This window comes from Podarcis muralis, chromosome 13 (assembly GCF_964188315.1).
Source record: "Podarcis muralis chromosome 13, rPodMur119.hap1.1, whole genome shotgun sequence".
Lineage (NCBI taxonomy): Eukaryota > Metazoa > Chordata > Lepidosauria > Squamata > Lacertidae > Podarcis > Podarcis muralis.
The window spans coordinates 26207086-26220162 of NC_135667.1; the positions used below are offsets into that span (position 1 = coordinate 26207086).

General features: G+C 40.4%; 2 protein-coding genes across 2 annotated transcripts; both read left to right on the forward strand.

Annotated features, from left to right (window-relative positions):
* Positions 1-5323: 5323 nt before the first annotated feature.
* On the forward strand, positions 5324-6247 carry LOC114581511 (olfactory receptor 5A2-like). Its single transcript, XM_028701700.2, has one exon. The coding sequence runs from the start codon at positions 5330-5332 to the stop codon at positions 6245-6247; it is 918 nt and encodes a 305-aa protein (XP_028557533.2). The 5' UTR covers positions 5324-5329.
* A 5794-nt stretch (positions 6248-12041) lies between these two features.
* Positions 12042-12986, forward strand: LOC114581504 (olfactory receptor 10A4-like). Its single transcript, XM_028701694.2, has one exon. The coding sequence runs from the start codon at positions 12042-12044 to the stop codon at positions 12984-12986; it is 945 nt and encodes a 314-aa protein (XP_028557527.2).
* Positions 12987-13077: the final 91 nt, after the last annotated feature.

Genomic DNA, 13077 nt, shown 5'->3' on the forward strand with positions numbered 1-13077 from the left:
ATTATACAAATGCACACAACTTTTTTTTCTTTCCTTTTAAGAAACAGTGCATCATTTTAAAATATTGTGGCGGTGTGCAAAAAACGGAGGGGGGGGGACAGAATATTATACCTATAAAAATGCACTAGTTCCATCCGTAAAAACGGCTTGAAAAATACCTAGCAATGCTATCCTAGAAAAGCCTTTTAGAATAAACAGAGACATGCATTAAAAATAAGAGACTATTAGTACCATCCTCATTTCCAGTGGAATCATATTCAAACTCTAAGTGCTCTAAGTGCTACTACATTAAAATCCCTAACCTGTGTATCTTTTAAATAGAATCTGAGGTGTGAGTGGCACCCAGAATAAGGCATAAGCAACAAGATGGGAAGTAAAATAGAATTATTTAATGCAATGTCTAGAAGATGTTCATCCTCAGGATCAAACTAAATGTTAGCTTAATATGTAGTACTTTTCCTTGTATAAGACTAGGTTTTTTTCTTTAATAATTATGCTAAAAAGTGGGGGTCGTCTTATACATGTATAGTTGATAGGGTGGACGTTTGATTTGTTGCTGCCTTGGCTGTCAGTGGCTATCGGACATGTAATTGGTTGCTGCATCAATGGCTGGTGTTGATTGGCTGACGCTGCAGCAATTGGGTGGGCGATTGGCAGCTTCTACCAGCAAGGGGACAGATGTGAGGTGGATTTTTGGACACATGTGGGTGATCGATTTTCGGCAATGCCCCCTAAAAAAGCTAACAACCCTGGTTAATTTCCCCTCAAAAAAATTCAATAACTCTGGGCAATTCTCCGCAAAAAAAGAAAGCTCAACAACTCTGTGCCATCTCCCCCCATTTTCTTAAATTTAAGTCCTCAAAAATAGGGGGTGTCTTATACATGGGAGTGTCTTATACACAGAAAAGTACGTATATTTTATTACAGGTACAGGGGATAGAAATGGGTAAATCTGACAATTTTCATTTCTCTCAGTTCTCCAGTTTTCCTATATTCAGTTCAGTTCTCTGCATTTCCACACAGGTATATTTTAATTCTTTAAAATCCTTATGAAAATTCAACTGCACATTCATTATAATTATTTTATATAATTTATGTTGCAATTGCGATGTCTTACTGTGTTATTTATTGTACGTAAGCCGCTTTGTGACTCATGTGAGTGAACCGTGGCACAGAAATGTAATAAATGAAATGAAATGAATTTCTCCTAATACAAACGTATCTGTATACATTTTACCCTGTATAATAGAATAGAAACCCTAAGCCCTCTTCTTGATATTAAGTTACAGTTTTTAAACTGAACTTCTTAATAAAATTGCACTTTTGTGTTAGCAATTCAAAAAAAGATAAGCAAATATAACAAAAGGAAAGAAAACAAACAATCAAACAAACATATAAACCATAAAACATCACATGGAAAAGCAAAAATGCAAAGATACAGCGTAGCTACAAAGGAACAATCCAAAGATTCCCATTACAAGCAAAGTTATGTAAAAAATAAAAGTATTCTCAGCCTGTAAGTTCCATCTTTACTTAGAACAAATGAGCCAGACATGTGCATATACTGGTAACACTGAACAACAATTCTCCTAAATATTGGTATAAGAAAGAAAACCATGCAGGGGGGCGGGGGGGGGGTCGTTCATTCAAGCTTTGCCTTTCAGATAGTAGGAACATACCTAGGATCACATTTTATTAAAATACACAGCTGTCACAATTCAGTTGATTAGAGGTAACATCAAAGGTCAAGGAGCAAGCACACTGCAAAACGCTGGATCAGATTCCCTTCTAGTGGAACTTGCAGTACAAACCCACCCATATTTGAAATAAAAACGTCAGTCCTTAGAAGTCAGCAAAGCTGCAACTAGTGGTATAAGCAAGCACACTGAGTTCCACAGCTGTTAGAAACATTTCCAAGAAAATGACAGTGTTGATTTGTACTTACCATTCATTGTACTTACCATTCAATGGAAAAGTTGGCCACTTCAAACAGCTAACTCAGTTGCTAAATAGCTGCAGGCATCGAACATGTCCCCCAGTATCTCCCACAAGCACATATATATTTTCAGTGACCACATGAGACATATTCCCCCATTAATTTCTGGTGCAATGTTGAGAGGCAGCCCATAGTTCCCTTAATTGCAACTGAAGACTAACCTAAGGCGCACTCTGTTCATGTTGCAAAGATGGTGACAGAAGTTACAAACAGGGAGTTTGTAACAAGCAGGGAAGTTACAAACAGGGAGTTTGTAACTTATAAGTTATAAACAGGGAGCTACAATTCTGCATTTAGATGTGTTTCTATGCATCTGTGAGTTTAAAAGCAGTGTTTTCTCTGAACAAACACTGAAATGAGTCCCCCTCCCTCTTCCAGCATATTCTAATTAAAGCCTTAAGGCTCTTAAATAAACAATGTCAATGAGCAACTTTTATTAGGTCAGTGTCAGCGACCTAATATTTCTCCCCTGGTTTTTGGAGGACTGATGCTCACTCTAATCAGGTATACCAACTTCTGCCAAGATATACCACCTCAAAGAATCAGACATTTACGGTTCACATTCTGTACTACTCTGCTGGAGAGACAGTCTACCAAGAAAATCAATTATTATCAGTGCCTGCATGCCCCCTTGATGCCTAATAATGGAATGTTTTAATAATACTATTAATCCTCTCCAGGGTATTCATCATAATCTGAAATGCTTCTGCATACTTAGCCTAGTGAATTGCAGTTGTAAAATAAGGAGGGAAAAGAAAATCATACCTAAGCTGTAGTAATACTTTCACGGAATTAACCGTGTACAGATATGTTTAGGATTACACAGTTAGTATACAAATATAATAGAACCCATAGTAGGGGCTGTACATATTTGATAATTTTGGTTTCTCTTGTTCCATACCCTCCAACATCCCACTGATCAAAATTGGGGCACTTTTTTGGGTCCAAACTCCCATGGGAGCCAGCTGATTTGTGCGAGAGCGCAAGACAAAAAAGAAAAAAGCATTTTTTTGGTCCAGTGCTCTGGAGCAAGCCTGCTGGCTCACATCAGAGCACTGAACCAAAAAGTGGGACTTTCTAGGATCCGATCAGAAGCTGGGATGGCGTCTGTTGTTCCGAGATATCCTGTTCAAAATGGGTCTGTTGAGGGGTATGTTCTTGTTTTCCCAAGCTTTTAAAGTATTCACAAAACTTCATCACCATTTTGATGTGCATTTCCCCCAATATACAATCCATATTTTTGTATTTAATTTTGCCTAATATATACATTTATACTAGGGCTTTGCAGGAACAGCCCCCCCCACACACACTCTAGCCCTGATATTAGCTCCAATATCAGGGTGATTTGCCCTGTGCCTATTTGGGGGCCCTGCACCCCACCATGGATCCACCTCCAATGCAATTTGGGTGGGGTGGGGCTAAGATATTTTAAAGAGTTTTTCAACCTGTAGAAAAGGTCAGGGGTGGTGCATGCCACCCAGGATCTGATACTGTGTGGTGTCTTTCTCCACAAGCTGGCTGTTGTGAGCAGCTTTCGTTGTGCAAGGAAGCTGCTCACAAAGAAACAGCAGCCAGTACTGTGCAGTATTTGTTAAGCAGGCATCCATCTCCTGAGGATGTTGAGTGGAGGCAGTGATGCTGCTATGTGAGGCAGGAAAGGAAGCCATGGCAATGGACCTACTTTCTCCTGGGTAAGTCTTTGCCTTTTTAACATGTTTTTGTGTCCTGACTGCCTCTCTTCCCTATCTGTTACATCACTCCTTGACAGGCATGGATTGTTCTGAGCCAATCCAACTGTACCTGTAGAAATCCATGTGTATCGGTACCCAGCTCATCAGAAGGGAGAGGCCCTTTGAGTATGCCCAATTTGGCTAGGGCCTTGACCAAATCCAGCCTTAATTTTTACAGTTCCTAACTACTATTAGGGACGCGGGTGGCGCTGTGGGTAAAAGCCTCAGCGCCTAGGGCTTGCCGATCGAAAGGTCGGTGGTTCGAATCCCTGCGGCGGGGTGCGCTCCCGTTGCTCGGTCCCAGCACCTGCCAACCTAGCAGTTCGAAAGCACCTCCAGGTGCAAGTAGATAAATAGGGACCGCTTACTAGCGGGAAGGTAAACGGCGTTCCGTGTGCTGCGCTGGCTCGCCAGATGCAGCTTGTCACGCTGGCCACATGACCCAGAAGTGTCTGCGGACAGCGCTGGCCCCCGGCCTCTTAAGTGAGATGGGCGCACAACCCTAGAGTCTGTCAAGACTGGCCCATACGGGCAGGGGTACCTTTACCTAACTACTATTAGTATTATACAATATTTTTATTTTCCCCGCAATAACTGATGCTCCTCTCAGTCTATCAGAAGGCCTTTGCACCATAAATACTTTTATAATGTTTTATACTTCGATGTCTTAATATATGTCTTACATTTTGAACATTGTCTGCATTAATTTTTGTAAGCTGCTTTGAGTCCCAGATGTGGAGAGCAATGGGGTATACATTAAAAAAGAAGAACATATGTCTAGGAAGCAATCTCAAAAGCATTAAAAATACTAATAACTGAAATCCCACATGTTTGATTAATCTTCAGGGAAATGGTTCGCCATCCAGAGATTACTTAACTCTTGTTTCCTCTTCCACCTGGCTCAATTTGAAAGCACAGCCTTTGTGGGTTCCTTGTTGGTGTAATGCTCTCTATGCAAAAATAGTGTTGTGGATCAAATCCTGATGAAGTTTCCACATAGAATTGTGATGGGGTGCAGAACCTATTTATTTTTCTTGATTGTGTCATTTATCCTAAAAAAAAAGGTCATATCACTGACAAACCCATCCATCAACTTTGTATAGAACACAACTTCCGTGGTAATTTGCAATGGGAGGGAGACACGTGAAGTAGGTAAGGATTTGTTTTGTCTGTTCAGTTATTTATGAAAGAGAAAGTACGAAAGAGAGATTCTAATATTGTGAAAGTACAATTGCTGGCTAGGGCAGATGGGAGTTGTTGTCCAAGACATATGGAAAGCATCAGGTTTTGTTATTATATAATAATCCAGTGCTTTGGGGGGGGGGCACTCAAAGGTATAAAGTACCGGCACCTTTCTTCCCACAAATTCTAAAAGTGTGACACTTTTTAAAAAGCATATACAGAAAAGAGCTAAATCCAGAAGCAATTGTAAATGTGGATTTTATGGTGGCCCTCATTGCAGTCAACAAACTATGAGCCTAATGAACCAGTTTTGTTGTTTATCTGCTTTGCACAATTCCTCTTGAATGTATTAATTCATCTTCTTCCTCTCCCCCACCCTCTACATTTCTTTCTAGATCATAGGCCTGTTGTGAAAAGTACAATGGAAAACCAGACCATTGTGGATGAGTTTATTCTTTTGGGGCTTTCTGATGATGCAACACTCCAAGTTTTCCTGTTTCTGATTTTCTTGTCCATCTACCTAATAACCCTTGTAGGAAATATGCTTATTATGCTGGTGATAAGAGCTAACCCTCAGTTACATACCCCGATGTATTTCTTTCTTACTAACTTATCCTTCCTTGACATCTGCTATTCCTCAGTAACAGTTCCCAAGATGCTTGAAAGCCTCCTAGCTAGTAAGAAGACAATTTCTCTCAACGGCTGCATCACTCAGATCTTTTGCTTCATTTTCATGGTTGGAACGGAGATCTTCTTACTTTCAGCAATGGCATATGACCGCTTTGCTGCCATATGCAACCCACTGAGATACAGCACCATTATCAGCCACCGTGTATGTGTCCAAATGGTGGTAGCTGCATGGATATCAGGCTTCTTGGATTCCCTTGTTAATACCCTCTTTTTAACTGGCTTGCACTTCTGTGGTCCCAGAAATATTAACCATTTCAGCTGTGAGTTGCCTTTGCTGCTGCAATTGTCTTGCAGTAGTACCTTTGCCAATGAAATGGTGATTCTGACCTTCAGCATGACATTAGGGTTTGCCTCCCTCCTTCTAATTGTAGCTTCCTATATGCGCATTATTAGCACCATTCTCAAGATACGTTCGGCGGAAGGAAGGCAGAAGGCATTTTCTACTTGCGCTTCCCATCTCACTGTGGTCCTCCTGTTTTGTGGGACAGCATTCATTAGGTACATGAGACCTGCATCTGGGTACTCAGAGACATTAGACAAGCTGGTGTCCATTCAGTACAGCATCCTCACCCCCATGTTAAACCCTATCATATACAGCCTAAAAAACAAAGAAGTGAAAATAGCTTTAAATAAGCTCCTAAGAAAATGACTTTGATCAAGGCTTGACAATGATGTAGATTTTCATACTATTGTGATTTTCATACTATCCTGATTTTTAAAATAAAATTATGTGATAAAAACCTATGCACACTGTTATACATTTGAGGGGACTGGTAAGGGGGAGGTTTGTTGTTGTTGTTTAGTCATTTAGTCGTGTCCGACTCTTCGTGACCCCATGGACAAGAGCACGCCAAGCACTTCTGTCCTCCACTGCCTCCCGCAGTTTGATCAAACTCATGCTGGTAGCTTCAAGAACACCATCCAACAATCAAGAACACCATCCAACCAAGGGGGAGGTTTAGCGGAGCCAGAACAATTATTTTATTTATTTATTTATTTCATTTATATACTGCATAATTGTGGAAAAAACCTCAAGGCGGTTTACATAAAATGAATGATTTGCTAGGGAAACTATTGATGAATGCCTCCCCCAAGCTAGGTGTTGAGTCATCCTGATCTGCCTTGCCTGCTGCCTCCACCCACCCACCTACCCACTAGACCAACCTGCTCAGCACTGCGCCTTAGCTGCCAGGGCTCTATGCCCCCTCAAAAATGTGTGTTTGGGGGCATGGCTCACCTGCACCCCCCATGCTATGTCTCTGGGTAGAGCAGCAGCAGTAGCAGCAGCAGCTGGAAGTGGCTTGGAACTAGTCTAGTTTTATGTCGGCTCATCTTGCACCAGCATGCTTTACACCAGAAGGTCTTGTTTCTCCCATATCCACTGCCTTGGATTTAAGCAGACAACAAACATCATGCTGTGTTTCTCTGCCTTTCCAGCTTGCTGCTTTTGCCTCCAGCATCTAGCTCACATAACAGCTAACTCTTAACTCTGGCTTTTGTCCTTCTCACTATCTGCAAGTAGAGAAAGGGTGCCATCTCCCATAAAGCCCTTCCTTTGTTCTCCTTAGACCACACCCGGATTCTAGTCTGGATATTTCCCAGAATTTGAAGGCTTGATTATCACTTGCTGGATTTAGGAATTAGAGAGGTCTGGCATCCTGCTTAACATTCCAAGCCTTGATTAAATTCTAATACTCATTGGATTCAGAGATTAGAGGGGTCTGGAACCCACAAACTCATACCAATACCATACCAATGCATACCAATACTTCCATGAGACCATCTGAAGAGAAAGAATGAAAGCATCACTGGTTAGAGTTTGACACTTCTCCTCAGGGTGTTTCTAAACAAGGGTTTGGGGGCTCATGTCACAGATCTCTTTGTGTCTAGCTTTGATGTTACTGGCTGCTGAGAGTTGGTGGGTTATCAGCTCTTTATATTGTGAGTGAGCATTATTTTCTTGGAAAATATTCAAAAGGGCCAGTTCTGGGGTGGCTTCTAATACCTGTTTATTTATTTTGCATATTTCTTGTGGGACCACTGTCCCAAAGAGTTGTATTTGCACATACTTTTGTAACCAATGAAAACCTTTAATAAAAATTATCCAACAAAAAGTGTCTGATTTGTTGAGTAGTAACAGAGAGTGCCTTGGGTTTGCACATCTTGTGTTGCGCCATTCATGGGGGTTATTGAGGAGCATTCCTGTAGGACAGGGATGGAGAGCCTTTGACCCTTTAGAGGTTGCTGGACTACAAATCCCATCATTTCTGAACATTATCCATGTGGGCTGGGACTGATGGGATTTGAAGTCCAACCATATCTAGGGATATATAGGTTCCTCTTGGTTGATTTTGTTAATGGTTCCAGAACGTACAGGGTTAACATTTCTGGCTGACGTTCTGGTATGACGTATCACGTCTTGAGGCGTGGTTACGTGACACAGACGCGAGAGGTTTCTCTGTGTTGTTGTTCTTTCCCGACTGCCGGAGAGGAAAGATGGGAGAAGTTTCTCCGGGAATTAGAGACTGAATTTACGATGTTATGCTACCCTAATAAAGACGTTAAGAGATAAGAGAAGTCTACGTGTCAGCCTGATTTATGATCCCCACACTGCAGCAGTTATTTTCACCGTTGCGTATCGCTCTGCTACCGTCCAGAGAGGAGCAAGAGGACATTGCTGTGATCGGCAGGGTGCTGTATGCGCAGAGAAAGTGTGTCGGGCGCCACGTTGGCCCTTCTGGACGGCAAAGATTTTATTTCTGAATTAAAGGTTTTATGAAATAGAAAGGATTTACAACCTTTTCAGCCAGGCAGAAATGTTCATGTGTTTCTAACCTCTTCAGGGGAAAGTTCCTAAATTTTGGGGTTTTGAGACTTTGGAAGAAGATGAATAATGAACTAAAGTTATTCTGGTGTGTGGACATTTTGCCCCTAAAATTTAAAAGTGAAAGGAAACAGCTGGGCATATCTGATTTTCATGAAAGTGTTGCCATTCCTAGGTGCTACTGTTGGTGAGTGGTTTTGAGAATCTAAGAGCATCTGAACCTTGACCTCGTTGACCTATTGTTGAAATAGATTAAATGATATTTGATTTTCTGTTTAATCCCAACAAATGGATTTTGCAGAATTCTGAATAAATAAAGTCATGGAAATAATAAATGCTTAGACCCAGTACTGGACACATGATAAAGTTACTGAAATCAATTGGTTTCAATAGGTCTTCTTTGTGTATTACATAGTTCAGGGGTGAAAAATCTTTTCCAGGCCAAGGACTGCATTGACCCATGGCAACTCATGGCACACATTAAAGTGGATGTGCCTCGAGTGTAAAAGTGGGTGTGGCTAAAGCTTAAAAGTGGGTGTGGCCATTTTAATTTTTAATTTTAAAAGGATACATTTGGTCACAAAAATCTCTTGACATCACAGTGTCAGAGGAGGCAACTCATATGAGTGACAGGTAAAAGCATTGTGCTCCCCCCATTTTTTTTACCTGCATTCTACCACAGCTTACTAATTAAATCAATGACACTGTAAAAAGTCAGAGAGATGTACAACAACTCACCTATCATAAAAAACTTGGTGAAAATCAGTAGCTCACCTGACTGAGTTGAGTTGCTGCTGCATGGTGGGATGGAGAGGAAGAGGGGCAAGGTTGACTTGATTCAATGCATTAGGTGCTCCTGCTGGTGAATTTGTACCGCGATGGCTTTCCATCCTGGAATTTAGCCACAACTCATCCAAAGGGAGGTCAGATGATCAGTGCAGCCCCACTATGCCATCCACTTCTAGTGAGACTACCTATGATTATCACCTGAACTCCTGCATAACAAATTATTAAACATTGATGGAAGGCTACTCCTTCTGGACAGTTTTGCAGCTATCAGGGACATTTGTTGTTGTCTCAGCACCTCACTGTTGTTGTCTCAGCACCACGCTTGAGTTGCATTGTGGGTTTAACTAATCACCTATGGGCTAAGTAGATTGGGGCAACTGTTCACTATGTTGCAGGGGTTATATATCACTGTGTTATTGGGAATTTTTTTCCCCACCCGGGGGCCACTTTCTCTTTTTGGAAACTTTCTGAGAACCACATGTTATGAAATTAACAACAAATGCCAATTTAAAAGTGTGGATAGTGGAGATTTTTGCCCAGGTTTGAAGCAGAGATGGTCGCTACATGCCTCCTGCATGTCTCGCACTTTGAAGAAGTCACACAATATCCTGAGAGATCCCACCCATCCTGCTCACAACTTCTTTGAACTGTTGCCTTCGGGCAGAAGATATAGGACAATGAAAACACGAACCACACGCCTTCTGAATAGTTTCTATCCAAGAGCTCTGATTGCACTAAATAATGATCTCAGGGCCAGTTGCAAGAAATAGCAAGCAGGGAGTAGGAAGGAATGAGATAGGTTTTAGGTTATGTTATGCCTTTAATAGGTTATGTTATATTCTGGATTATGTTATGTTTTTATAGATTATGTCTGAATAGGATGAGAGTGTTGGAGATACGTGCAAATGTGTATGTGAACCCAGTCTTTGGGTGGGTGTTTGATTTTCGTTGTTGTGTATACTGTGTATATACGGACAATGACAATAAATTTATCTATCTATCTATCTATCTATCTATCTATCTATCTATCTATCTTGTATCCTGTAGAATGATATGAATATTCCTGATCCTGGTATGTTAAAATTAAATAAAATGGCTTTAGTTAGTCCAGTGATAGGTGTCTCATCTTACTTTGCACATCTTTCTGAAACATGTTAATTTAAAGATTAGCACAGTAATGTAGTGAGGTCCTATTAATGTTTAGCCAGAACTAAATCTCACTGGTTTCAATAAGGCTTACTTCTTAGTCTGTTTGTAGGAGTTTGCATTCACAGAGTCCCTTGTTCTAGAGATGTCTTAAGGAGAACCTGGATATCATGCACTTTTGAAAAATGTAATCATTTTGCTGATAATTGGTTTGCTTTGGTTTGCTTCACTTATTAATTCACACAGAAATTCCTCAAGAATAATATCTACCACATTTTCAGATATGACAGGACACTGAAAATTTCCCTTGATTTTTTTATAAAGCATTTATATACCACATAATTATTCGCATTTCTAAGAGGTGTACATGAAATTGCAATACACGACACAGATCTAAATAAAAAGTAGTTTAGACAATGAAGTAGGAGTACTTAATGAAGCCTCCAGGGTTCCAGAGTCCCAACTTCCTACACCCGCAAACCTCCTGTGATTAAAGATGACCCAGATAAAAAACATTTGCTGCTCTTCTTTGCAATCAAAGATTTTACTACAAGGTATGATTTGCTGTTTTCACCTTACATAATTGCCAACAAACTCCAGAGCAGGGATGGGTGGATATGTCAGCTTTGTTTTGCTGGAGAACTCCATTACAAAATTCACAAAAGTGTGACTTTCGAAGAATGGCTGTGGTTTTGTTTACATATTGTTTTGAGAAGTGTGGATTAGGTAAGTTCACCATTAAATGGGTATTGAATTCAATTTCTTCCCCATCCTTATTCAGGCGTACTAGGTTTTTTTCTTGTTTCTTGGTTTGTTTGTTTTTGGGAATTCTACAAAATGGGGATATTTGTCACAATTTATCAAAAGAAATGTTAATTAGCCTAATGAAGAAAGCACAGGGTCACATCATGCAAGGATAAAGAACTGACCCCCCCCCCATATGATGTTGGACTACAACTCACATCATCCATCAGCATCTCTCTGGAATTTTGGGGTATTTCAAAATATGTGTAGCTTGCCATTTTTAGTGTCATGTGACTATATGGAACAGGTAATTTATTCTGCAGACGCAAAACAGTTCTTGTCATTAGAAGAGTTAAATTTAGAACATTGGTTTAAGCATTTATGAAAGAAAGGAATCTTTAACATGCATTTCAAGGAGTTTAGAACTGAAATATTTTAATAATAACCTTATATAAGCTATACTTGTTTGTCCAATGACAGCCTCATAATGCCAAGTTTTCATTTATTTTTTTCTTCCTCTGCTCCTTTCCTTTATAGATGTTATTTTCTATTCTACAAAGAAAAATGACGGCTCCAAATGAAGACTGGATGTCCAGTGAGAAATGCAGCTGTTATACTGCAAAAGCATATTGGATTTTTTCACTTTCCCATAATCTGCACCATGCCATGGTTTCCCAACATTATCACCATGTTTTGTGATGCATCTTAAGATGCATACTTGGAGATCAACCTGAGGTGCTGTTGCCACAACCAGAAACATTCATTTTTGAAAAGCATTCCAAAACATATTGTATTGTGGTGTAGCAATTCTTAAAGGTTTGTGCAGTATATTGTTCTTATCACAATTCCTTTGAGTCTGGTTAGCATTACAGGAAGAACAAAACTGGGGGGAGGTGGAATAACCACCCCCTTCCCTTAACTTCTTAGTAAATAATAAAGAATGGCATGGACAAACAGTAGTGATGTCACTGAGTTTATTTTGCTGGGGTTTTCTGATCTTCTTCAGCTGCAGCTTCTGCTTTTTCTGGTATTTGCGATTATGTATATTGTGACCTTATTGGGAAATATCACCATCATTTTGCTCACAACAATTGATCCAGCCCTTCAAAACCCCATGTATTTCTTTCTCAGGAATTTGTCTTTCTTGGAGATCTGCTTCACTCTAGTTATAGTCCCTCAAATGTTAGTGAACCTCCTTTCAGAGAACAAAACCATTTCCTTCCCTGGGTGTGTCATGCAAATGTATTTCTTTTTCTTTTTTGGAAGTTCTGAGTGTTTTCTCCTGGCTTCCATGGCTTATGACCGCTATATAGCCATATGCAGCCCTTTGCACTATACAGTAATTATGAAAAAGAGGTTTTGTATCCATCTGGCCCTGTTCTCCTGGTGCTCAGGAATTCCAGTGGGGACAGTTCAGACAACATGGCTATTTAGTTTTCCATTCTGTGGTCCCAATAAGGTCAATCATTTTTTTTGTGATGGTCCACCAGTGTTAAAACTAGTCTGTGCAGACACTTATCTGTTTGAGCTGTATGCTCTCACAGGAACTATTGTAATTGTACTATCCCCATTTATCCTAATCTTGGTCTCCTATGTTCATATCATCACTACGATCTTACGAATGCCATCAGCCAAAGGCAGACACAAAGCCTTTTCCACTTGCTCTTCACATCTTGTTGTGGTGACTTTGTTCTATGGCACAGCTGGGTTAACTTATTTCCGACCCAAATCCAGTTATTCTCCAAACACCCAAAAGCTGTTGTCCTTATCGTACACAGTTGTCACTCCCATGCTGAATCCCATCATCTACAGTTTGAGAAACAAGGAAGTGAAAGAAGCCATGAAGAGACTTTTGAGTAGAAAAACACTGCAATTGCATCTGTAATCACATGAAAGACTGGAAGGGTTCCAGGGATGTAGTTCAGTAGTGGTGCATCTGTTTTGCATGCAGAAGAACCCAGGCTGAGTCTTCAACA

Excerpts from the sequence above, each read along its gene's own strand:
- LOC114581511 (XM_028701700.2), top strand. The coding sequence starts at position 5,330 with ATGGAAAACCAGACCATTGTGGATGAGTTTATTCTTTTGGGGCTTTCT.
- LOC114581504 (XM_028701694.2), top strand. The coding sequence starts at position 12,042 with ATGGCATGGACAAACAGTAGTGATGTCACTGAGTTTATTTTGCTGGGG.